Here is a 27,059-nt window from a genome sequence, read left to right on the forward strand (position 1 = left end):
GTGTGATTTTTGACGATTTTTCCGAAGAAAATTCATGCTGAATCGACATATTTACGAAGATGAAAATGACGTCCAGCCTTAAAGTAAAACCTATACCTTTCTTTAGTAAGAAAGGCAAAAAGTAAATAGCTCTAAAAATTGATCCGGCTTGCCGATAGATGTCAAATTTGTTTCAGATGCTCACTCATGGTCTGTACTATGGATGTAGAAAGAAATTTCGGATAAAATCGGAAATGAAAAGTGTTGGCAAAGGTCACCAGGTGGGCTTTTACCTTTTTTTTTCTTTTGGTAGGTTAATCAAACGGCTCTAACTCCAGAACCAGATTATGGATCTGGATGAAAATTTGGGAGGTTGTAGAGCTCGAAAAATGCAATTTTTGAGATAAATAAAAGAAAAGAAAATGAAAATTTTTGACCATATTTTCATTTGAAAACTGTGTATTTTGTTGAAAAGTCTGGCCGCATCCGAAAACAGATGGATATTTCGAAATTCGGTCTCAAAATGACCCTTGTTCAGCACACCAGCTTTCAAATGCACTTGGAACAATCAAAATCGAAAATAGGGAGCCGAGGATTACGCGACACAAAATTTGGCAAAAATTTACCACACACGGACATCACTCGAACTCCACGGAATTTATTTTCTCAAAATTCGAGGGTTGGAGATAGGCGAGTTCTGTCAAGGTGAATCGATAGAGCGTCTAAAATCGATGCAGTGTGATTTTTGACGATTTTTCCGAAGAAAATTCATGCTGAATCGACATATTTACGAAGATGAAAATGACGTCCAGCCTTAAAGTAAAACCTATACCTTTCTTTAGTAAGAAAGGCAAAAGTAAATAGCTCTAAAAATTGATCCGGCTTGCCGATAGATGTCAAATTTGTTTCAGATGCTCACTCATGGTCTGTACTATGGATGTAGAAAGAAATTTCGGATAAAATCGGAAATGAAAAGTGTTGGCAAAGGTCACCAGGTGGGCTTTTACCTTTTTTTTTCTTTTGGTAGGTTAATCAAACGGCTCTAACTCCAGAACCAGATTATGGATCTGGATGAAAATTTGGGAGGTTGTAGAACTCGAAAAATGCAATTTTTGAGATAAATAAAAGAAAAGAAAATGAAAATTTTTGACCATATTTTCATTTGAAAACTGTGTATTTTGTTGAAAAGTCTGGCCGCATCCGAAAACAGATGGATATTTCGAAATTCGGTCTCAAAATGACCCTTGTTCAGCACACCAGCTTTCAAATGCACTTGGAACAATCAAAATCGAAAATAGGGAGCCGAGGATTACGCGACACAAAATTTGGCAAAAATTTACCACACACGGACATCACTCGAACTCCACGGAATTTATTTTCTCAAAATTCGAGGGTTGGAGATAGGCGAGTTCTGTCAAGGTGAATCGATAGAGCGTCTAAAATCGATGCAGTGTGATTTTTTGACGATTTTTCCGAAGAAAATTCATGCTGAATCGACATATTTACGAAGATGAAAATGACGTCCAGCCTTAAAGTAAAACCTATACCATTCTTTAGTAAGAAAGGCAAAAAGTAAATAGCTCTAAAAATTGATCCGGCTTGCCGATAGATGTCAAATTTGTTTCAGATGCTCACTCATGGTCTGTACTATGGATGTAGAAAGAAATTTCGGATAAAATCGGAAATGAAAAGTGTTGGCAAAGGTCACCAGGTGGGCTTTTACCTTTTTTTTTCTTTTGGTAGGTTAATCAAACGGCTCTAACTCCAGAACCAGATTATGGATCTGGATGAAAATTTGGGAGGTTGTAGAGCTCGAAAAATGCAATTTTTGAGATAAATAAAAGAAAAGAAAATGAAAATTTTGACCATATTTTCATTTGAAAACTGTGTATTTTGTTGAAAAGTCTGGCCGCATCCGAAAACAGATGGATATTTCGAAATTCGGTCTCAAAATGACCCTTGTTCAGCACACCAGCTTTCAAATGCACTTGGAACAATCAAAATCGAAAATAGGGAGCCGAGGATTACGCGACACAAAATTTGGCAAAAAATTTACCACACACGGACATCACTCGAACTCCACGGAATTTATTTTCTCAAAATTCGAGGGTTGGAGATAGGCGAGTTCTGTCAAGGTGAATCGATAGAGCGTCTAAAATCGATGCAGTGTGATTTTTTGACGATTTTTCCGAAGAAAATTCATGCTGAATCGACATATTTACGAAGATGAAAATGACGTCCAGCCTTAAAGTAAAACCTATACCTTTCTTTAGTAAGAAAGGCAAAAAGTAAATAGCTCTAAAAATTGATCCGGCTTGCCGATAGATGTCAAATTTGTTTCAGATGCTCACTCATGGTCTGTACTATGGATGTAGAAAGAAATTTCGGATAAAATCGGAAATGAAAAGTGTTGGCAAAGGTCACCAGGTGGGCTTTTACCTTTTTTTAGGGATTTTTTTTTCTTTTGGTAGGTTAATCAAACGGCTCTAACTCCAGAACCAGATTATGGATCTGGATGAAAATTTGGGAGGTTGTAGAGCTCGAAAAATGCAATTTTGAGATAAATAAAAGAAAAGAAAATGAAAATTTTTGACCATATTTTCATTTGAAAACTGTGTATTTTGTTGAAAAGTCTGGCCGCATCCGAAAACAGATGGATATTTCGAAATTCGGTCTCAAAATGACCCTTGTTCAGCACACCAGCTTTCAAATGCACTTGGAACAATCAAAATCGAAAATAGGGAGCCGAGGATTACGCGACACAAAATTTGGCAAAAATTTACCACACACGGACATCACTCGAACTCCACGGAATTTATTTTCTCAAAATTCGAGGGTTGGAGATAGGCGAGTTCTGTCAAGGTGAATCGATAGAGCGTCTAAAATCGATGCAGTGTGATTTTTGACGATTTTTCCGAAGAAAATTCATGCTGAATCGACATATTTACGAAGATGAAAATGACGTCCAGCCTTAAAGTAAAACCTATACCTTTCTTTAGTAAGAAAGGCAAAAAGTAAATAGCTCTAAAAATTGATCCGGCTTGCCGATAGATGTCAAATTTGTTTCAGATGCTCACTCATGGTCTGTACTATGGATGTAGAAAGAAATTTCGGATAAAATCGGAAATGAAAAGTGTTGGCAAAGGTCACCAGGTGGGCTTTTACCTTTTTTTTTTCTTTTGGTAGGTTAATCAAACGGCTCTAACTCCAGAACCAGATTATGGATCTGGATGAAAATTTGGGAGGTTGTAGAGCTCGAAAAATGCAATTTTTGAGATAAATAAAAGAAAAGAAAATGAAAATTTTTGACCATATTTTCATTTGAAAACTGTGTATTTTGTTGAAAAGTCTGGCCGCATCCGAAAACAGATGGATATTTCGAAATTCGGTCTCAAAATGACCCTTGTTCAGCACACCAGCTTTCAAATGCACTTGGAACAATCAAAATCGAAAATAGGGGAGCCGAGGATTACGCGACACAAAATTTGGCAAAAAATTTACCACACACGGACATCACTCGAACTCCACGGAATTTATTTTCTCAAAATTCGAGGGTTGGAGATAGGCGAGTTCTGTCAAGGTGAATCGATAGAGCGTCTAAAATCGATGCAGTGTGATTTTTTGACGATTTTTCCGAAGAAAATTCATGCTGAATCGACATATTTACGAAGATGAAAATGACGTCCAGCCTTAAAGTAAAACCTATACCTTTCTTTAGTAAGAAAGGCAAAAAGTAAATAGCTCTAAAAATTGATCCGGCTTGCCGATAGATGTCAAATTTGTTTCAGATGCTCACTCATGGTCTGTACTATGGATGTAGAAAGAAATTTCGGATAAAATCGGAAATGAAAAGTGTTGGCAAAGGTCACCAGGTGGGCTTTTACCTTTTTTTAGGGATTTTTTTTCTTTTGGTAGGTTAATCAAACGGCTCTAACTCCAGAACCAGATTATGGATCTGGATGAAAATTTGGGAGGTTGTAGAGCTCGAAAAATGCAATTTTGAGATAAATAAAAGAAAAGAAAATGAAAATTTTTGACCATATTTTCATTTGAAAACTGTGTATTTTGTTGAAAAGTCTGGCCGCATCCGAAAACAGATGGATATTTCGAAATTCGGTCTCAAAATGACCCTTGTTCAGCACACCAGCTTTCAAATGCACTTGGAACAATCAAAATCGAAAATAGGGGAGCCGAGGATTACGCGACACAAAATTTGGCAAAAATTTACCACACACGGACATCACTCGAACTCCACGGAATTTATTTTCTCAAAATTCGAGGGTTGGAGATAGGCGAGTTCTGTCAAGGTGAATCGATAGAGAGTCTAAAATCGATGCAGTGTGATTTTTTGACGATTTTTCCGAAGAAAATTCATGCTGAATCGACATATTTACGAAGATGAAAATGACGTCCAGCCTTAAAGTAAAACCTATACCTTTCTTTAGTAAGAAAGGCAAAAAGTAAATAGCTCTAAAAATTGATCCGGCTTACCGATAGATGTCAAATTTGTTTCAGATGCTCACTCATGGTCTGTACTATGGATGTAGAAAGAAATTTCGGATAAAATCGGAAATGAAAAGTGTTGGCAAAGGTCACCAGGTGGGCTTTTACCTTTTTTTTTTCTTTGGTAGGTTAATCAAACGGCTCTAACTCCAGAACCAGATTATGGATCTGGATGAAAATTTGGGAGGTTGTAGAGCTCGAAAAATGCAATTTTTGAGATAAATAAAAGAAAAGAAAATGAAAATTTTTGACCATATTTTCATTTGAAAACTGTGTATTTTGTTGAAAAGTCTGGCCGCATCCGAAAACAGATGGATATTTCGAAATTCGGTCTCAAAATGACCCTTGTTCAGCACACCAGCTTTCAAATGCACTTGGAACAATCAAAATCGAAAATAGGGGAGCCGAGGATTACGCGACACAAAATTTGGCAAAAATTTACCACACACGGACATCACTCGAACTCCACGGAATTTATTTTCTCAAAATTCGAGGGTTGGAGATAGGCGAGTTCTGTCAAGGTGAATCGATAGAGCGTCTAAAATCGATGCAGTGTGATTTTTGACGATTTTTCCGAAGAAAATTCATGCTGAATCGACATATTTACGAAGATGAAAATGACGTCCAGCCTTAAAGTAAAACCTATACCTTTCTTTAGTAAGAAAGGCAAAAAGTAAATAGCTCTAAAAATTGATCCGGCTTGCCGATAGATGTCAAATTTGTTTCAGATGCTCACTCATGGTCTGTACTATGGATGTAGAAAGAAATTTCGGATAAAATCGGAAATGAAAAGTGTTGGCAAAGGTCACCAGGTGGGCTTTTACCTTTTTTTAGGGATTTTTTTTTCTTTTGGTAGGTTAATCAAACGGCTCTAACTCCAGAACCAGATTATGGATCTGGATGAAAATTTGGGAGGTTGTAGAGCTCGAAAAATGCAATTTTGAGATAAATAAAAGAAAAGAAAATGAAAATTTTTGACCATATTTTCATTTGAAAACTGTGTATTTTGTTGAAAAGTCTGGCCGCATCCGAAAACAGATGGATATTTCGAAATTCGGTCTCAAAATGACCCTTGTTCAGCACACCAGCTTTCAAATGCACTTGGAACAATCAAAATCGAAAATAGGGGAGCCGAGGATTACGCGACACAAAATTTGGCAAAAAATTTACCACACACGGACATCACTCGAACTCCACGGAATTTATTTTCTCAAAATTCGAGGGTTGGAGATAGGCGAGTTCTGTCAAGGTGAATCGATAGAGCGTCTAAAATCGATGCAGTGTGATTTTTTGACGATTTTTCCGAAGAAAATTCATGCTGAATCGACATATTTACGAAGATGAAAATGACGTCCAGCCTTAAAGTAAAACCTATACCTTTCTTTAGTAAGAAAGGCAAAAAGGATCCCACATTAAGATTGTGGAATAATAAAAAATAAAGGTATACGAGGAAAAGGGATACATAACAAAATTATCCCAGATAGAAGCCTTGACTAAGTCATCAAAGAATTACTATATTCCACATTTTTCGGTTATAAATCATAACAAATAACCACCTAAAGCTAGGTTAGTGTTTGACGCAGCAGCAAAGACAAAAGGAGAATCGTTAAATTCAAACCTATTGTCTGGACCTGATGCAAATGCGAATTTACTTGGAGTATTAATGAGATTCAGAGAAGGTCGTTTCGCTATCTCTGGGGACATACAAGAAATGTTCCACCAAGTTAAAATTAACAAAGAAGATCAAGATGCTCAGAGATTCTTATTCAGAGAATCTGATCATTTAGACATAGATACATATGTCATGCAGGTGATGATATTTGAAGTGACTTGCTCACCAACTTGCGCCCAAAACGTTAAAAATCAAAATGCATTGAAATTACAGGACAAATATCCTAAAGAATATTTATTTATTTATTTTTAGAATATTCTAAATAATCACTATGTAGATGACTACTTAGATAGTTTTAGTTCACTGAACGAAGCGAGAGAAGTAGTCAATAATGTAATTAATATTCATGACAAAGCTCATTATAATATAAGGAATTTTGTTTCCAATTCAAAGCCTATGAGTGCTATAAAGCTCGGAGACAACGAGCCACTGTACGAAAAGGTTTTAGGTATTTTTTGGAATACGGAAACCGATAAAATTAATTTCAAAGTAAAGGAACTTGAATGTTCAGAAAATCCAACCAAGAGAAATGTCCTATCGACAATAATGAGAGTGTATGATCCATTAGGATTAATCTCAAATATTACAATTCAAGGCAAAATGTTTATGCAAAAATTGTGGAAGTGGGGTTTAGACGAATTGCATGAGTCTTGGAATCATTGAATTCTGGGCACTGGAAGCAAAACACATTAATTTTCCTAGATGTTATTCAGCAATGACTTACATCGAAAAACGAGAGACCCGGGGGTCGTTAAAGTGGATTACTTTGCTTTTTTACGTTTTTGTGGATGCATCTAATAAAGCGTATGCAGCAGTTGTATACTTACGAACTGTTACCCACTCAGCGCGTTCCGTTTGAATTCCGTTTAGAATTCCACTTGAGCGAAAAAAGTTCGATTCGAATTCTAAACAGTGTTCGTTTTAGATTCTAAACCGCATTCCGTTTCAAACGCAACAACCGGTTCCGTTTGAGTTTTCGCCGCAAATCGGTTCAAACGGAATTTAAACGGAATCGAAACGGAATGGGCGGGTAAGTTTTGACAGCAGCTTCTTCTTCTTATTTTTTCTTGGTGGTTTTCTTTTTTTGTTTTGGTTGAATCCAAATTAAATTGGAATTCAACCAGAAAGGATTATTCATCTTAATTTAAAAGTTTTAAAACTAGTTTTATTCATTTTATGTTGTATAAATCATTGAATTAAACGCGTCCCAGCCCCGAATCCCCTTTTTTTTTAATTATTATTATTTTAGGTTAACAGAAAACATATCGAAGGACGTGTTATATTCCTCGGGTTGATCTACAACATCAGTCTTGGCCGCACCCGTCGACACTTCGGGTTCCTTGCCATCGCCATACCGTGCAGCTTCAGGCCTTCATCCAAACCGTGAACATTCCGATTAGACGCCGTGCAGCTGGTACACTGGTGCTGGTTGACAACCTCCGGTCCGTGCCCGCCGGAAATTTGTCCAGATTCAGGTCGTTGTAGGTAAGCTTGGCGTTGTGTTCACAGCTTTTGCAGTGTTCCTCCGTCGGCGAATTCCTTCCAGCAGAATCTACAAGAAGCAAGGAAAGAGTTAGAATCGTGTTGATAACCCACCGATGAAACCGTAGTACAAACCTGCATCCCTAAGTGCATCTCCAGCGCGGGTAGCAAACATCGAAGCAAATCAAATTTGCACCCGACGTCAACCCCACCGCGGTAGGGGAGATGGGGGTAAGACGGCCACCCTAAGGTAAAAACTCATTTCAAATCAAAATAAACCATTATTTTCAACCCCAACTTAGTACAGATCCTAGTTGGAAGTCACATTTAAAGAAATTACCTAACTTGTGTCTTTAAAATAAACTTTTCTTTACTTTTTATTGATTTAAAAAAAATGTGCTTTTTCGATCCTTCCTCCTCTTGCGGGGGTAAGACGGCCACCGTATTTTGCAACTTAGATAACTATGATAAAAATGCATAAAAATCTAATGTTTGTATCTGATACTGTTAAGGACATTATCACCATGACTGCGAAATGAAAAGCTTTAAGTAATATGCATTAAAATGTTTTTAAAACAGTTTATATTCAAAGAACTTTTTTCAAATGATAAATATTACGACACACTGGTGATTACGGCATTTTTTTCTTAATTATCAACATTTTGTTTGCAAACCACTATTTAGTTTTGCAAAAAGTGACTCAAAGTAACTTATTTAGCCTAAGGTACAATACCATTAGATATTTGGGTAACTTTTATCATGTTTAGTAGTAAAACAAGCGCATGGCCGTCTTACCCCGCCTGGCCGTCTTACCCCCACCTCCCCTACCTGTCGCGGTAGCAAATTTGCTCTCAGTTCTTCGGGATTTCTCTTTACTACCCGCTATGCTGCTGGTTTGCTACTGTGGCAAATGGAATGATGCACGGAAAATTGAATGATGCACGGAAAAAAACATTTTTTTTGCTTTTTTTTAATGTAAAAAAAATAGTTAAAAAAATTAAAAAATTTAAAACAATTAAAAAAAAATTAAAAATTAAAAAAAAGTAAAAAAATAAAATAAAAAAAAGTAAAAAAAAAATCAAAAAAAAATAAAAAAATTAAAAAAAAATTAAAAAATTAAAAAAAAATTGAAATATTTAGAAAAATTAAAAACATTTTAAACAATTTAAAAAAATTAAATAAATTTAAAAAAATTAAATAAATTTAAAAAAATAAACAAATTAAAAAATACAAAAATTTAAAAATTCAAAAATTCAAGAATTAAAAAATTCAAAAATTCAAACATTCAAAAATTTAAAAACTCAAAAATTCAAAAATTTAGAAATTCAAAAACTCAAAAAATTCAAAAATTCATTAATAAAAAAAATAAAAAAAAAATTAAATGAAAAATAATGTAAAAGTTTAAATAAAATCAAAAACAAATTATAATCTTTCAAAACGCATTTTTGAGTTTTTGTTTTGTTGAATTTTAAATTTCGGATTTTTATGTATTTTTGAATTTTAGAATTTTGGAATTCTAGAAGTTATGAATTTTGAATTTCGGATTTTTTTGTACTTTTCATTTTAGAATTTTGAAATTCGACGCCAACATTTCAAAAAGCATCATGTACAAATTATGCGTTTTGAGAAAACCGCATTTGAATGTTGAGCATCCAATTTCAATTCCCATTTTAATATAAAAGCAAAATAAGATGTTCTAATGATAAGGCTGGTACAAATATTTTTAAAAGTTTTTGTCATGTTCAAAATTGGCCCGAAAAATCAGGGGGCAAAAAAATATTTTTACAATAAACTTCCAAATTTCAATGAAAATTCAAGTGCAACCAGCTGAAATCAGATTAAAATACATTCTCCTGCGTTTAAAATCATTTTAAGCATGTTTGGGTTTATTAAAAAATCTTAAGGTTTTTTGAAAATTATCGATGCAAAATCTTTTTTTTCGAAACAATTTTTGATTTTGTCAGATCTTAGATTTTTTGAAAACCAATGATTGCAAAACAACTGATCTAGTGTAAAATGCATTTTAAAACACTTTTTTCATTTAAATGTGAAGACTATGGCCCCCCCAGGGCCAGGGCCGAGGGACAAAAACTTTTTTAAATATTTGCATCGGCCTAACAAACGATGAAAAACGTTGCTTTTATTGATACTTGATCATCCAAATTCAATAAAACATCATTTCCGTAATTTTATTTGAGAAAAACAAACATAACTCCTTTTGAAATCACCAACGTCGAAATCACCCTGCTGTCATTGAGGGGGGCGCTTTGTTATGATTCGTTTTTCTTCGCCGAATGTACATGGCGCTTTGTTCATGATGCTTTTTTTTCATCACGAGGTTCATGTAGTCTTGTTTGACAGGTTGACAGGGCTATATAAACAGGGATTGCTGATGGCAGAGATTTTGTTTATGTTACTTTATTTAAAATCATGATTAAATAGACTTTACTGAAGTAACTTTTGCTCATTTTTGGTGGAGAGGTAGCTTATTAGGAGTACTTTCAGAATATGCAAGAACCCAGAAAGTGTCAAAATGTACATGATGCCTTTTGAAATGTTACCGTCGAATTCTGAATGTTTTAAATTTTTAAATTTTCAAATTTTGAAATTTTTAAATTTTATTTTTTGAAATTTTAAATTTTTTGAATTTTTAAATTTTTAAATTTTTGAATTTTTAAATTTTTAAATTTTTGAATTTCTGAATTTTTGATTTTTTTGAATTTTTGGATATTTGAATTTTTGAATTTTTAAATTTTTGAATTTCTGAATTTTTGAATTTTTTGAATTTTTGGATATTTGAATCATACACAATAGCAGACATACAAAAATCTCCGAAACACGCATTCAAAACTTTGCCCCCGGCTTGCCGGTACTTGTCGGGTATCAGAAAATGAGTACCCGACAGGTACCGACACATATTTTTCTTCTACAGATGAACTTGAGATCAAATTTGATACCTGCTTTGCTACGCGCGGTGGGAGACTCGGGGGCAAACTCGAGAGCAAATTTGGTGGGAATCAAATCGGGTAGCAAATGATTTAACTTCCGACATTTTCGAAAAATGAAATTCTTTGAAATTTCCAATAGGATTAAAAAGTTTAATAAACTTTTAGCATTTCTAGGCATGAATCAACACATAATTATTGATTTTGAAGGTAAACGAGAGCAAAAAATGATAAAAACCCATATTTGCCCCCCGCGGTGGGCTTGTTTCGGTGGCAAATTTGCTACCCTAGCGGTGGGGATGACGGAATTTTTTCAAGGTGGCAAATTTGATCTCGGTATTCATGAGCCGGGTGCAAATTTGATTTGCACCCCAGCGCTGGAGATGCCCTAAGGTCGCCCACCGGAGTGAATTTTCAGAATTATCTGCTGCGACGAGTGTGAGCCAAACGTTTTGCCGCACTCGTGAACTGGCGCGATTTGGTGTGCGATCGGTTGTTCATGAGACTGCAACCGTAGGGAAACTCCTCTGAGCAGATCTCGCATCGTACGGTTTTGTTCCGGTGTGAAACCATGTGCCGCTTGAGGCGTGCCTTGTTGAGGAACGATTTGCCACACTTGGGGCAGCCGTGCGTTCCATAGCTGGACCGTTCCCGCGAGTGTTCCCAGGCGTGTTTGAGCAGTGCGTTGTGGTTCTTGCAGAGCTTCCCACACACGACGCAAGACGTTTCGGTTAACTGCTGGACGTGCTCCTTGATGGTGGTTTCGTTCAGGAAAGATCGTTTGCACAGGTTGGACTTGTGCGGCTCAAATCGGGCGTGAACTTCCGCGTGCGCAAGCAAATCCAGCGCTTCCGCAAACGTTGGTTTCACTATCGGATTCCTCCGTTTTCTCATATTCCTCGTCCTGCTAGGCAATTCGCTTCTGCTGGTTCAACTGCCGCTGGCGGACAATCTGCCTCGTTGAGCTTCCTGTTGTGATGGAAAATGAGATAAAATTCAGATATTGGTTTTGTTGAGGTTATGTCACCAGAGCACTACCGTCGACAGTACGGAATGATCGGGACCAGCAGCAGACTTTCCGGAGCATGAACCAGGCATGACATGGCCAGGTCAGGCATGCCGTGGCCTAAAACGGTCGCACGAATCCTTTAGTTCCGGAGCAGGTGGAAAAAGGGGTAACTCCAAAAACTGATGGCACTTTGCGACTCTCGTGCGTTTGTAGCCCAGCAGCGAGACAGGAAGTCAGCCGGTTCCTCCACCCGAGCACTATGATCACAAAAACAACGAAACATCCAAATAATCTATTATTTGATGCATTCTCGAAAACGCAGCATAAATTTTTACTCACCAATCCCATTCCATTCCAAAAAAGCACACAACAGGACTGAACATGTTTCGGGCTTTTTTTTTCTTAACACTTTGACGTTTGGTTCGCACACTTTTGTCAAAAATCATCAACAAAACCGTTTCGACGAAACTCGGCGAAATGTCATCGAGGTTCCACCATACACCAGCAGGTGTCGCCCATGTGCAAAAATTGCTCAAACGGAATCGAAGCGGAACCCAATCAGATAATCCGCTTAGAAAATTTCGAAGCAATTTTCGAAGCGGAATTCGAAGCGGAATGAACCCGTCATGCGGAAAACGGTTTGATTGGGTAGTAGAAGCGAAAACGATTCATCCGTGCAATGTTGAGGTAAATTTAGTTGCTGCAAAAGCACGTATTGTCCCAAAAAAAATTATTGTCAAATCTACGTCTAGAACTATTGCCCAATCAAATCGTTTTCCGCATGACGGGTTCATTCCGCTTCGAAAATTGTTTAGAAATTTTCTAAACGGAATCTCCGGATGGACTCCGCTTCGATTCCGTTTGAGCCATTTTTGCACAAGGGCGACATCTGCTGGTGTACTGCGGAACCACGATGACATTTCACCGTGTTTCGCCGAAGCGGTTTTGTTGTTGTTTTTTAGCAAACGTCAAGAGGCCAAAACTTTTTCGATCTTGCACCCGCGTGTTTCTTCTCCAGCAATCGCGGTAGGCTTTGTTAAAAGAAACTTGCGTTTTCCCGTGAAAGCCTTTTGTGGAATTAAAAAAAAATAGCCAGGTAGGAAAACAAAATGTTCCACTTTTTTCTGTTTTCGAATGACGCCGTTTTTGTTTTCGACAGAACGACGCATACCGAGGCACTGTCCAGGCCTGAGAGCTGGCACGCCGGCCGCGATCGGAGTTCAGGCCTTACAAAATCTCGTTTTTTCGAAAAATTGCGAGTCCAGCGGCCAAGGGCAAACAGACGAAGGGTCACTTCCTAGAAGATGTTCCAGAAGTTGTTGCCGTACCAGACGTACAACCAGGTGGTGCCACCGCCGATTCTCAGTGTTTCCAAAAGGCAGGTTCCAACATCCACTCCCCGACGCAGTACTTCAAGTTTGTTCCACTGAGCCCGGCCCAGTTGCCAACAAGCACTACACTTGGTCCGCTTCGATCTGGTCTACCTAATGGAGCTGCACGGCGATGGCAGTGGCAGGAGATCAAAATTGTTGACCGGGGCTACTAAGAATGAGTGTTTAGTGTTTATTTTTAATGGAAAATAATAAATGTGAGGACTCAGGGGATGGTTTTGGGTGGGCGTTTAATTTTACGAGAAATTTAAAGAAAAATAAATAAAATTCGTTCAAAATATTTCAAATTAACTTTGGGTTCAACCATAACAAAAAAGAAAGCCAACAAGTAAAAACAAGAAGAAGAAAAAGCTGTCAAAAACAACCCGTCAATTCCGTTTCGATTCCGTTTCAACTCCGCTTGAACCGATTTGCGGCGAAAACTCAAACGGAACCGGTTGTTGCGTTTGAAACGGAATACGTTTCAGAATCTAAAACGAACACTGTTAAGAATTCGAATCGAACTTTTTTCGCTCAAGCGGAATTCTAAACGGAATTCAAACGGAACGCGTTGAGTGGGTAGCTGCATTTCTAGGAATTCGAAATGCTGAAAGCGTTCTAAAAGAACTAAGCAGGGTTGCGAATGAGCGAGCGACTTAACAGGTAGCTCGTGCTCGCTCATGCTCATCTCGCATGCGCTCGCGCTCAATGAGCGCTCATCAGCAAATCATGTAGATTTTTAGTATTGTTGATGAATCTGGCACAGGCCAATGGGGTACCCGCCGCGGCGAAATTTCTCAGAGATGGCGCTGTACGAGTAGTGGTAAGAAATTTAAATTGATATGGGGAAAATCAGTTTTTCCCAAAAATCTCACAAACTATGCAAGGGAGGCGGGTAAAATTTCTCCTGGTGGTAGATAAAAAAATAACCTATCATTACGTCTACTTTTCAAAGCTCGGTTTGGCTTCATCTTAAAAATATTATATATCTAATGAATTTCCCCATACATTTTAAAATCGGTTTACCACTCGTGTGACATCTGCCGCCATGCTCATTTCTCTCCCGTTACTCTCTCGCTCTCTTGTACTGTTTGACGTATGCTGTCAAAACAAAGTGTCAAAAATTTGTCGTTTGCGGTTGCGTTCTCAAAATTTTATTATTTGCCTCCGGAACCAGTAACAAACCAGTTTCCGGTCAAATCCGTCCATAGAAGAGTACCGGGACATGCTCGGCGGCATTTCATTAAGTTTGTTCTCCGGGGAAATATGTTTCGCGACATGGTCTTCGATTCGGAAGATGGCAAACACTAAATTTTGTGGAAGAAAAGCGATGCCGAATCAGACTGGAGCAACATCCGTCAACCAGCCCCAGAATCTGTCCAACCCAAGAAGAACGGAATGTTGCAACAATCGGGACGCTTTCGCGAGGGCCGTAGAACTGCGGGAGGAGTCGGTTTGTCAAAACGTAGTTGAATTTCAGGAGACGTCGAGGCGGAGGTGGTGCGGATGACGATGACGGGTTGGATCCGGCAATCACGACGATTTTAGACCAAATCGGCGTGGCAGCCCTGGCATGCGTCGTGAAGATCGGGGTGACCGACTGAACGGCCTTGTGCTGGCCAATCTGATGACAGTTAACCGGTCAACCATCGAGTGTACCAGGACACTACAGCGGATGGTGAATCACGAAAAAGAACTTCGCGTAAGAAATAAGAATTTGACGGCCACGTCGGTGGAGGAGGATTCGTCGTCGATTCGTGAACAGGTTTGTTTCGCTGCGGAGATTGGAAAGTTGTTACACTCATCCCTCATATTCGGAACAGTTTACAGATCGGCCAATGTTCAACGAATCATATAAAGTCGATAATTGAACATAATGAATTGCTTTTACTTTCATGTGAAAGCTTTTCTTGCGATCATTCGATTGATGTATAGACCGGCTGTACATTTTTACGTTTTATATCAAGTTTTCAAAGAAAAACATTGACGTTTGAAATCCACAAATTCGGAACATTTTTTTCTTACGATCTAATCTAATCTAATCAAGTTAGATGACGCCTAGCACTCTTCTTGTCATTTATTAACATCTGTAGTGCGCCATTGCATCGGAATGCATTGAAACATCACAAGCGTTAAAGCGGCCAGGCCTACTGCGTAAAGCCGTATCGCAGAGATGATTCGTAATTGGGTTGAGTTTGAGCACTGGGTGTTCGAACAACAACACAATTCTGAATCGACAGGAGGAAGAAGCGTGGGGACACACCACCATACGCTCCGAGATTTTGGTTGTATTCGTTGGGAGCACCATGCTAAGAAGGTTTGGTACTCCGGGGCCCTCTGGGATGGGACATTGTATTTCCACGAATGCCCTGGACACTATTTGCCGTGGTTATAGCGCCACAACTCGCTCTCTGTAACAGTATTCCTAGTTCCAGTCCACGCTCACCAAGTCATCATGGCCTAGTGGTTAGCATTTTTGCTTACCAATCCAAAGGACGGAGGATCGAACCCCGCCTCGAGCGACTCCGATTTTTCGTTCATATTCATCATTTCAAATGTTATGTGTTCTTAACTTTCTCGTTGGGAGCAGATGGGAATCGAACCCAGAACCATTCGCTTACAAAGCGAACACCGTAACCAGTCAGCCACGGCCGCTCCTATTCGGAACACTTTTTTCTTACGATGTAAACAAACTTTTTATTCTCTCCAGGAGTACATATTTTTTACAAAACAATGACTTCGCAATCCGAAACCAATAAAACTCATGCTTAGTAATGTTTTATGAATGGTCTCATAACTTTTTTGTGAAAATATCAGTTAAATACAGGTGTTCCAAAATTGTGGGAGGCACAATAACATCCCACAATCATGGAACAGGCAATTTGGAAGCAGTGTTGTGCTGCTCTGAATAAAATAGTCTTGAAATGAAGTTTTTTGTTCAGAAAGTACTACTTTTACTAGTGAAATAGCAAGAAAATGACCAAATAAAGGTCATAAAAATAGTAGGGTCGAGAGAAAAGCTGCATTTGGCATGCTATTGACAAATCATCACAAAAGTGTTCCGAATTTGTGGGTGTTCCGAATATGTGGGATGACTGTAGATCAAACTTTTTCGTCTCTATACCATTTTCACCATCGCTACTAAGGAGACCAACTTGTGGACTTGTGGTGTGGGTGAGAACCTGCGCCAGCAAATTCAAGTCTGTCAATTCAAGGCCAGCCGATACATTTACACTCAGAAAGTAAGGTTCCAGTTGCCGGACGTCTTCGCTACAATTTTCACCTTTACCATATCCTATTCGTCCTGCCTATTCGGCTTTGGTTCTCGAAGGTCAATCCTGTTCCGGAAGCGGATCCCTGCAGGCGCAAGAACAAACTCAAGCCTTAAATCGTTTATGTGAGAACAACCAGGTACCTAACCAAAAGCTTGAATTGGACGATTCCATTCATTAAAATAAAAGTTATTTCGTTTAGGACATAGTCATCATAGCGACCGAGTCGACCGGGCTGGTCCTCGAGCTGCAGATTTTGTCGTCGTCAATGTTCCAGCAACGTACCCGTTACCCGAGCAAGCAGAAGCATCGGCGTTCCTTACCCTTGCCGCCGGAGTACGTTGCTAGGATGTGGAACATAGAGTAGCAAGAAATGGCAGTCGGCACAACATCCAATCGATTTAAAAGCTGAAGAGGTTTTGCAAATAAAATAACTGGCGTTCACAGATCCGTCCGCGAGACGGAGTTGCACACGATTGTGTGCGGCATATCCCTATCCATATCCGGTGACTTGGTCGGCAGTGCAGCGTTCTTCGCCGGCGGTGGAATCAGCACGTTCTTCCGGCGAACGTTGTCCATGTTGTCCGAGGCTATCAGTTTTTTCTCCCACTTCGGCATGTCTTCGCGGTACTTGACCACGGCATCGGCCGCTCGTCTTTGGTACGATTCATTCTGGGACTCGCTCAGCTTGGCCCAATGCTCCAAAAGGGACTTGATCTGGGATCGGATCTCTTGAGGTTCTTTGGTTTCTGTTCCTGGCAGTATAGTATGATACCGTTCAACGATCGCTTCGGTTTGTCCAAATTTCAGACGGTGCCTTGGCGATAAAGATGACGCGTCCGAGGCTGACTCACATAAACTTTCAAATCTTGCAAAGAAGCGGCACCAGCATCGCTCAAGAGGGCAGGTTCTCCAGAGAAGTTGGAAATGGTCAGCGTAGAAGCAGCGGCACCAATGCAGGTCGGGGTCGCAAGAAGACCACGGTGGCACCGGTGCAAGGAAGTGGCGCAAGAAGTCAACAGCTGAATCTAAGGCAGCTTCAGCATGTTCCTGGACGCCGGAGAGTGTGCCAAGCGCCTGGAGGAGATCGCACCTCGTAGATAAGCAGGAACGTCTTCGAAAGAAGCTTAAGATAAAAAGCGTTGGTGGAGGAATGTTTACCAGAAAGTGCTGTGCAAAAAAAAGGAAGAGGCAGAACACATCGAGCGCGAAAGATGGCGAAGAATATTACATGCGAAATGGAGAAGGATCAACCAAGTTTAGCTGGTTTTGGGAACTAAAATCTCCGCCTTGGGATCCGTTTGCATCTGCCAATGTCACGTCAGTTAGGCTGTCCCAACGTGTAGTTTCCCAAGCCTTCTTTTATCTTTAATGAAATGTTCCGGTGGCCACGGAAACGCCGAATCCGGGGGCTGGTAAGCGCGTAAGCTGTCGTTGGCTGAAAGCGGCGGTTGGCCAAATGATTCCGAATCAATAGAAAGGCCACCCTGCATTCGACCTGCTCATCCGGTGATAGATCTTCGTCTTCTGGGCGACGAGGCCTTAACTTCCTGGTGGCTTTCCGGAGGATGACTTAAAACGCACGTGCTGATCTTCACCGACACCGAGACCATGTTCGAAGCCTGGATCTGGACATATGTCTCCGAACTGCTGCGTACAGCCAGCAGTTCCCGGACGCTGATACTAGCTCTGGTTCGAATCAGTTCCCCCCGCACCTCAACCAAATCCGTTGTCAGCACCTCCCAGACCGTCATCACATCCTTATCGTCGTCGTCATCGCCGTTCATGGAGAGAACCGCCGTGCTCTAAGCCATCGATCCACCAGCCGGGCCTGGTTTCAAGATTTGCGCGTACGGATGTTCCAAGTCACGGCGCAGCTTGTCGTTGGCGTGCGGTGATGAGCTTATGTCGTCTGCTTACTGAAGGAGCTGCGTCCCGAACTTGAACTTGAAGTTGCTGGCACAGGTTCTCGTCCCCACGCGCCTATAATCAACGTTGTCTGAAAGATAAGTTGTCTTGCTTCGCCGCCGGGTCCTTCCCGGCAGATTAATCGTCCAACTCGGGTCAGACGTGGAGAAAAGGTTGGCTTTCTTATTAGCGTTCTACGCAAAAATGGTGTAAGAGAAAAGATTGATTTATCAACTTGCTAGTCAATATTTAAAATCTACGCGAAAAAACAAACCTGTTGGAGAAATGACCTACGACGACTTCAAACTGCTTTCCTCCTTCTCGTGACCGTCGATTTCGTCTTACTTCCGGGACGTCCTTTATCGCCGCCATGGTGGACGGCACCGCTTCCTTCTCGTCCACGGCAGTCGAAGTAGGAAGTCGCACGTTTCAAACTATTGCCACAGCTCCTCCTTCACTATCTCGTGCTTCCGCCACTTCTCCTGAACTACCGTTTTTGCACGGCTCACCTGCTTGTTCATCCAACGTACGGGTCATCTGCCGACCTTTTGGCTTCGGACTGTCCAAACGGCTCTTTCGTTTCGACAAGGAGGAGGTTGGACCGGTTAATTCGAAATATTTCAAGAAAATTTACCGCGGTTAACCAAAATCAAATTAACAATGAAACTTTAATGTTGTCAGCCTATATTTTTTTCAGAGTTTATAATTTAGATAATTTAGAAAACTAGTTTTGATTAAATTGCCGATAAATGAAAAATGGCTGACTCGCAATTAAGGTGTCTTAATTTGCTAAGAATCCCAGACACTCTTTTTAGCTTATTTGACTTTCAAATTTAGAGTAAACTGTCAAGGAACGGAATTTTTAAGTCTTAAATAAGTTGTAAATAGGATGGTAATCGATTTTTTAAATATTAAAACATGTTTTTACTTGTGAGCATGCTCATTTCTCATTTATTTATTTGGATCGACTCCAGCATATAAATAAGTTAATTGGGTCCTAAAATGAAGCTTGGATTGCTGATATTATTGTTTACAGCGATAAAGCTTATTTTTATGAGTACAATGACCCTTTGTACGACCACAATGAGTTTAAAATGGATTTTTAAATCAATTTTGAAAAATTATCCTCGCGGTCCATCTTGACAGAAAAGCTCCTACTTGACAGCTCGTTCCAAGGGGACCATAGTTGATCCATCGAAAAAATGTTGTCTTGTCATAATTTTTTTTTTTGCATTAAAATGAAAAAAAGTGATCAGAAATGGTTTTTGATCGTGTTTTTTACCGTTGTACATAAAAATTGACATAGGGCTTTAGTACCCAATTGATGTGAAAATTATCTAAGACACAGATTTGACATTTATTGCATGCAAAATTATTTACAAATGTTTTACTAAACAAGATAGATGAGGTGCCAAGGAATAAAAACATGGCTAAACGTATTACCAAGAAAACATATTTGTGTTCCTTAAAAGATACTTTTCAGCTTTATTAAATAGTTCACTTTCACGTGTCACTCTATTATCAACTTTTTTTTATTAATCAAATTATTTCTACACAGTAAAAAAAGTGTACATTTGGATGGTGTAATTTTGTAAGGTTGAATATGTTAGGTGGCAACCGCGAGCAGCTTGGTGGCAACCGCTAACAAACTGCATAACAACGATCACAGGACACCGGCAAGGTGTCACCAGAAATAATTTTCATTCCATTCTCAAACCTCTTTCAATAAAGATTGTTTAATTAAAAGCTCCGCCTTTTAGGTTATGAGCCCAGGTCACGTTTTGCACTGAAGAAGTTTTTCTCAAGAAATTCCGAAGATGGCTGAAGAGAAAATCTGGCTGCTAAACGGGACGAACTATGGAAATTGGAAATTCCGGATGGAGGTTCTGCTTGAGGACAAGGGCCTGTTGCACTTTGTTAAAGCGCCCTTGGACCTGGCGGGTCTGGCGGAGTTGGAATCGGATTCGGCGAACGATAAGCAGAGGAAGCGAGCGTTGCGAGCGGAATGGGTGGCCAAGGATCGAAGCTGCCGGAATCTGTTGGTTAACCGGATTGCCGAGGACCAGCTCGACCACGTGAAGGACGCGCGGTCGGCCAAGGAGACCTGGGACGCGCTGCGCGACGTGTTCGAACGCGTCGGAATCGCTGGAAAGCTCTTCTTGAAGAAGCAGTTCCAGGAGTTACGGCTGGTGGAGGGCGGCGATGTTCCGGCTTTCCTGCTCCAGTTTGAGAAGCTGCTAGGCGGCCGGGGTCAAGCTGGAGAAGGAGGATATTGTGTGCCAGTTGCTGTTGGCTCTGCCGAGATCGTTCGACGCACTGATCACGGCGGTCGAGACGATCGAGCCAAAGGACTTGACGCTCGAGTACGTCAAGAAAAGGGTCCTGGACGAGCAGGTCAAGCGGAACGCGCAAGCTGCCCCGCAGGATCCAGAAGATGGAGGATTGGGTGAGTCTGTGTTTGTGGGAAAGAGACGGGAAATCGATCGGACGAAAGGGAGCCAGAATTCAAGTCCGGCAGGTTTGCGCGAAACCCTAGAAGCGGAGCCAACGTGACGACCGAAAACGAGATCGCGTTTGGTGTTGCTACGGACAACGCTGGTGTTTTTTTCGACGTCGCCTGCTGCGATGAACGGACGAATTGAGTGGTAGGGGAGTGTGGGGTAATTTGGACACCCTAAGGAAATTGCTCTGCCACGTGCTGTATGGATATTTTAAAGGAATGTGGATGACACCAGAGGATAATAGAGACCATATTTTATGGAAAAATGTCATTTATTTTGATAAATTTTGATGAAAAACCCATTTTTATCGCAAAAATTAAAAGGTGTCCAAATTACCCCCACATTTTTGTGTGGGGGTAATATGAACACCCCTATGGGGTAATTTGGACATGCCTTGTGGGGTAATTTGGACATGCCTCGTGGGGTAATATGGACACCTTTTGTGGGGTAATATGGACACATGTTGAAGAATAAGTTTAACATTTGATTTTTTGAGCATGTTTTTTATCCTTCAACCTGGTTTTGTAATTGTTTTAAATTTTACGTGTGTTTTTGCTCACAATATTTCATCAATGGTTCAAATAAGGATTTTTTGATAGAACTATAATTCAATAGGAAGATAACAAATAGTTATGTGTAGTATACATAATTTAATCATTCATTCTGAAATGATTTGAACATTGATTCTGGATTAGGCACAAGTATAGTTTTTAGTGATTAAGGTATCGTTTGGATTTATCCAAACCAATCTTTATTTATATTGAATTAATTAACCTGAAACTATATTTTTTTAAATTTTACATTCCGTAGCCCTTCAAATTTAAATATTGTTGTAAACCAGCATATACAAAGAAATTAATTAAAATCAATTAACATTAGAGTCAGTTGAACGCCAAATGTGCAGTAATCAGATTTTCATCTATTCGAATATTTAAATAAATTTATCTAAATTAAAAAAATAGGGGTTTTGTGAAAGTTCTCATTAGTCACATATCCTTTTTAAGTATTTTGACATTTTAAATCCCTCTAAAATTATCTGAATCCCATTAAAAACTCAACCAACCATGAAAGTTACTTTTTTTTTGCCTGGCAGGTAGAATTTCAGGTATGTCCAAATTACCACACAAGCCATGTCCAAATTACCCCCATAGTATGTTCCATCAAAATTGCTATTTTTGATGAACTCCCCTACCTGGATTCCGGAGCAACGGCTCACATGGTGCGAGACAAGTCGCTCTTTGCGGAGCTGCGACCATTGGATCGGAACGTGCAGATTGCTGTGACCAAATCTGGGCAATCGCTGGTTGCAGAGTCGGCCGGCACCGTGCGGGTGAAGATGCTACTGAACGGGAAGTGGCTACATGCAGTGCGCTGGATGTTTATCGGAACGACGGAACTGGTGGCACACGTGCTACTGCGATGGCATTCAAGAACGACGATTACGAGTTGTGCCATCGTCGGTTTCGCCATCTTGAGGAGGCGAACATGAGAAACCTCTGGAAGGACGAGATGGTGGAGAGCTTTCCCAAGATCAAGAACTGGCCAAGGCGATGCACGTGCGGGGTGAGTCTAGCAGCGAAGCAGACGAGAACCGTGATAAGGAAGTCGGACGGGAAACGCGACATGGTGTTTGACGAGCGCCGACCAGAACAACCGGAAACAGCGGGGCACCTAACCGGCCTCTGGTGCCGATGTTCCGAGACGAGATTGAACCGGTTGAGGAGGAGCCTGTTGCTGCTGTTCCAGATGGCGAGAGTGTCGTGGAGCGCTTCGCTGGTCAGTCTGAGCTACAACACGTCGTTGCAGAGCTGACGGAAGACTAGGACGAGGCCGTAGAGGATTCGTCTGGACGACAGCCGGTCGTTGCTGAGCTACTTAGAATATTACCTCTTGAATGTTATAATTTTACCTCGATTTAGACTGAAAAAGTTGCATTACACCAGAAAAGTGGTAAAATTACACATTTTCAGAAGTAAATGTACGCATTTTTTCTAACATAAAAGACGTACTTCCCAGATGTAATATTTCTATGGTTTTTTACTGTGTACAGATCTTAATGTAACACCTTAACCCCTTAACTCTGACTTCAAAACAAGTTTCAAAACAGAAAATATGACAAATAACTTCATCCAATAGTATTAAGATTAGCCTCCATTAAAAAAACAACCTCGAAGCTCTGCTGAAAAAAAAGTTACTATCGTTTACCCGTTACAGGTTACAGTCTATTATTGTTTGTAGGTTTAAATGTTTAAAATCTCTTACATGTTTATCAGACATTCTGTTTAGATGAACTTACCTTTTTAACACCATCCTGTGATTGGTTAATTATTTCCAGTGCTTTGTTGCGATACTTTGGTACAGTCATAAAATATTTAATAGCCTCTTCGTATCGTTGTTTTCTTGAAAAATATTGAACAATAGATATGATGCTAATGCACACAAGCACCACCAATCGAACGTCAATTTTTGTTCTTCGTTTGAAGTATCGGTAATAATGAGAATAGTATTCGTCCGGGTTGTCCAGCATATAGTTGTAATCTGCTCTGGAACCTTCATCTCTGAGCGTTTCATATGCTCTTGCAATTATCATAAACTTCTCTTCAGCAACTTTTTTGTCCGCTTCTCCTTTGTGCAAATCTGGGTGATATTTTTTGGCTAATTGCCGATAATTTCGAGCTATTTCTTGCTTTGTGGATTGCCGCGTTACATCTAAAAGTTCATAACAGTTATCCAGGCCGCAATATAGTCCTTGTAAGAGATGGGCAAAACAGCCATGCCCAAAGAAGCAGAAAATTAGGCAAAATTTGAGGTCCATATTGCTAGCAGCAGCAGTCAGTCATTTGTAAACCAACGCGACACTAGAAGAAAAATATTTGTTTACTTGCAATGTTCGAAATAGTGTTCAAGCACAATTTAACTCAGGGGTGACCAAAGTATGGCCCGCGGGCCAAACGTGGCCCGCGAGGTGATTTTTTGTGGCCCGCGGACCCATTTTGAATGATCATGTAAAATGGCCCGTAGACCACTTGTAAAGTGATTTTATACTTTTTTACCATTAATTTAATCTTTTTAATGCTAATTTTTTTGTTAATAAAAAATGACTCATCAATATTTTGATCCCCATTTTAGAACACAAATATTTTGTTCGAACATTTTAAAAATTAAAACAATTTCAAAGGTTTCAATGGGAGTAACTATTAAATACCGTCAAAAATTTTATCAAACATTTTTGAAAGTAATTATAAAACGTTCAAATTTGATTTTGGTAGAAATATGTAATAATTGCATAATTTGAAATTGAAAGTAATAATGACCCTTCATGAACTGATCCTCAAACTTACTTTGCACTTAGGAACCTTCCTTCTGGATTCGAACTCATTACAGTTAGATAACGAATCTGTTTGACTACCATCTGATTCAGGCAGGCAAAATGTTGAAATCGGAGGATCAAGGCTGTTGCAAATATTTTACAAAGCTTTTGCTGATTAACCCTTTCCCTCCATTTAAAAAAAATGCTCAAAAAACCAGGAGCAAAATATTTTTTCAAAAACTTTTAAAAAATCAATGGAAATTTAAGTGCAATCAGCTGAAATCAATTAAAAATGCATTCCTCTTTGTATAGAATTATTTGAGCATGTTTGGGTTTATTAAAAATAATTGAAATTTTAGTGAATTTTGCAATAATAAATGGTTTTTTAATAAAATGATTTTTTTCGTCGAATCTCTTCTTTTTTGTTGAGAATAAAGATTGCAGTTTAACTTTACGGGTGCTTAAAACTTATTCTAATTTTTTTTCTATGAAATGATGAAATTCTGGCTTGTATTTTCTATTATTTTGAATTAACGAAAATGTTAAAAAATAACAGAAATAAAAAATCAACTTATAGATTTATTTTCCAGTCTTTTAAATCAAAACGTTATTTAATTTTGTTTATAACCTATTTTGTAAATTTGGCCCGCAAGCTCATTCGGGCTTTTAATTTGGCCCGGCCTCCAAAAACTTTGAGCACCCCTGATTTAACTAGTCTATGAACAACAAAAAAAGCCTTTCGCTCATCATACTTTTCTTGAAGTTTTATCTTAAAGCAACAACTATGTTGTCCATGCAACGAAGTAAGCTAATGAAGATGACCAGCATACTTGGGACATCTTATTCTGTTGGTCGTTACAATATAAAAGCCTCTAAAACAATGTTCCTGGCTTATATGTAACATTTCTGAATATCAGTATGCTGAGTTCGTCCGCACAGTTAAATACGTATCCCTTTGTTCTGGAGATCCTGCATTCTCGTCAGCTGTCAACGTGTCAAGCTTAATACGCTCTGAATTACAGTTAATCTATCAATTGGAATTCCACGCACCAACTAACTCTTAATTTATTTTAGGTTTTAAATTTACATCTGATACGACGAAATCCGTTTATCGACATTGTTAACACAGCGCTATTGGTATTTTGAAATACATAAATGGTTGTCACATTGATCTAACAGATTTTAAATGAAACTTTCACCTGGAATAGCAAACTAGGAGATTCGTTCTTCCAAATTTGACAGATGGCTGGGCCAGATATACAGGACTAATGCCGATCTAACTACCTGACAAAACGAACCGACAGAAAAATACTTTCTATCAAACAACCCTAACCTGCTAAAAATAGTTTACGCATCCAGAATCGTTCACACTAGAAAATAGATTTTAATATATATTTTCAGATTTAAATTATTATACTTCCATACTTCTATGATGTAAATGAGAGACGTGCACGCTTACCAGGGGGAACTCAAATTTGAGTGGATGCAAAGGCGCAAACCGTACACCCTTACCAAAAATCATGATTTTTTTAGTTCCAAATCCCACTATTCATACGATTTTTTCAGTTCAACCCATATAACCATTTTTATGGTTGTAGTACTTGAACTCAAAAAATCGTATGAAAAGTGGGATTTGGAACTCAAAAAATCATGATTTTTGGTAAGGGTGTAGTCATGCAAATTTGACATCGAGTACCCGAACTTAATTTTAACATGGCGAACACGCAAAGCCGACATTAGTCTTTTAAGACTTAAAATTAGGCTTTATCAAACCTAACCGTGTTAAGTCTTTTTAAGCCAAATGATGGGTTAGTCTTAAAAATACTAGTTTCGTTTTAGTACGAAAAATGATAATTTTTAGGCTTAATGTTATCGTCGCCTAAATTTTAGGCTTTTTCGAGAATGCGAGGGGATCAGAGCGGACATAATCCAAGATGGCGGAACTTGATTAAGACTTATTTTTGGGCCTAAAAAGACTTATTTATAGGTATAAAAGACTAATTTTTAGGCTTTTACAAGAAATTGGAGGAGATCAAACAAGGGGGTTGACACATCAAATATTTTCATTCGAATCATTCCGTTCATTCCAGAATGAAACCAGAATGATGTTGGAATGATGCCAATTTTTCTGATTCTTCCTAATATAAATTTTGCGTGTTGAGCTGGGAAATGTCATTGCATTTTTTGTGCCGAAACGTAAAAAAACGGCAAAAATCCTTCTCAGGGCCAAACAATACGTGTTCCCGTAGGCTGCATCGTATGTTCCGTCGTCGGTCGCAGTGAAATGTGTGGGCACGGGTGGTGGTTGCTACAGTCCACCGTAACTTGGAATAAGTGGCGGCGACGACTGGGGGACGTCGGATTGGGCTACCACTGATCGGAGGATAGCCACAGTGGTGGCCACTTTTGGGGGGAAAAGAAGCCGCGGAGCAGGCTCTCCTGGTTCCCAGTTTCAAGTGTGAATCTGTTCACATTCGAAGGTCTTCGAAGTTTTTTCCTTTATTTACAAGTTAGATGCTCTTAACAACGATTTCTCTTTCAGGAGCTTGACTTGAACAATACATCTCCGGCACGTCCATCGTTACCTTCTCCGTCAAAGGAACAACACTCAATAAACAATCCGGCGGATCATTGCGGTAACAGCGGGAGGCTGGCCCTTCCGACGAAAAACCCACCAGCAGCAGTCAAACAGCGCCACTCTGCCTCATCCCAGGACCCCTCCCAACGCGGTGCTCGACCCGCGGCTGACGGCAGATCTGCAAGCTTCTCCGCCCTCCGCGCTATCTAGGGTCACGACGTGACGGCCAAAGTGCTGGCCATCAACAACGAAGCCGTGATGCCGCAAATGCAACCGCCACCCTTCAACGAACCATGCTCAACCCGGAAATGGATCCGCTAAAGTACAAGTAGTGAAACAGCGAACGGAGCATCTCCTATGAGCCGGACGATCTCTACATCGATCCAACGAAGCTGACCGAAGCGCCGAACGGAGGAGTGGCCGTCGCGAGAAGTTACGAGGTGTAGCCGATCGACGTGGCCAACCGGAAGGTCTTCCTGACGGATGGGACCGGGATCAAGTACGACGAGCGTCTACTGGCGACGGGGCGT

At 39.8% G+C, this 27,059-nt stretch overlaps 2 protein-coding genes across 9 annotated transcripts in view; both read right to left on the reverse strand.

The window, feature by feature from the left end:
• Positions 1–25,430, reverse strand: part of LOC6052779 (dnaJ homolog subfamily C member 25 homolog) — a 75,291-nt gene extending 49,861 nt beyond the window's left edge. Inside the window, exons 1-4 of one of the 7 annotated variants that reach the window (XM_038257580.1) lie at positions 25,377–25,430; positions 25,151–25,321; positions 24,704–25,082; positions 22,938–23,499 (exon numbers count right to left, since the gene is read on the reverse strand). In XM_038257580.1, the coding sequence (XP_038113508.1) occupies positions 22,938–23,456 (519 nt within the window). In that variant the 5' untranslated portion in view covers positions 23,457–23,499; positions 24,704–25,082; positions 25,151–25,321; positions 25,377–25,430. Of the gene's footprint in view, positions 1–22,937; positions 23,500–24,703; positions 25,083–25,150 lie in introns of all 7 variants that reach the window. The other 6 variants (XM_038257589.1, XM_038257602.1, XM_038257586.1 and 3 more) reach the window with 6 other exon arrangements.
• On the reverse strand, positions 7,298–12,026 carry LOC6052967 (zinc finger protein 441). 2 transcript variants are annotated; one of them, XM_038257650.1, is made up of 4 exons: positions 11,930–12,026; positions 11,609–11,847; positions 10,970–11,550; positions 7,298–7,779 (listed from the first exon to the last, which is right to left on the reverse strand). In XM_038257650.1, exon 3 carries the CDS (start codon positions 11,473–11,475, stop codon positions 11,002–11,004), a length of 474 nt encoding a protein of 157 aa, XP_038113578.1. In that variant the 5' UTR covers positions 11,476–11,550; positions 11,609–11,847; positions 11,930–12,026; the 3' UTR covers positions 7,298–7,779; positions 10,970–11,001. The 2 variants fall into 2 exon arrangements, with proteins under 2 accessions (XP_038113578.1, XP_038113574.1); XM_038257646.1 differs by having other exon boundaries at positions 11,620–11,847; positions 11,930–12,025.
• Positions 25,431–27,059: the final 1,629 nt, after the last annotated feature.

The sequence above is a fragment of the Culex quinquefasciatus genome, chromosome 1 (assembly GCF_015732765.1).
Source record: "Culex quinquefasciatus strain JHB chromosome 1, VPISU_Cqui_1.0_pri_paternal, whole genome shotgun sequence".
In the NCBI taxonomy this organism is placed as follows: Eukaryota; Metazoa; Arthropoda; class Insecta; order Diptera; family Culicidae; genus Culex; species Culex quinquefasciatus.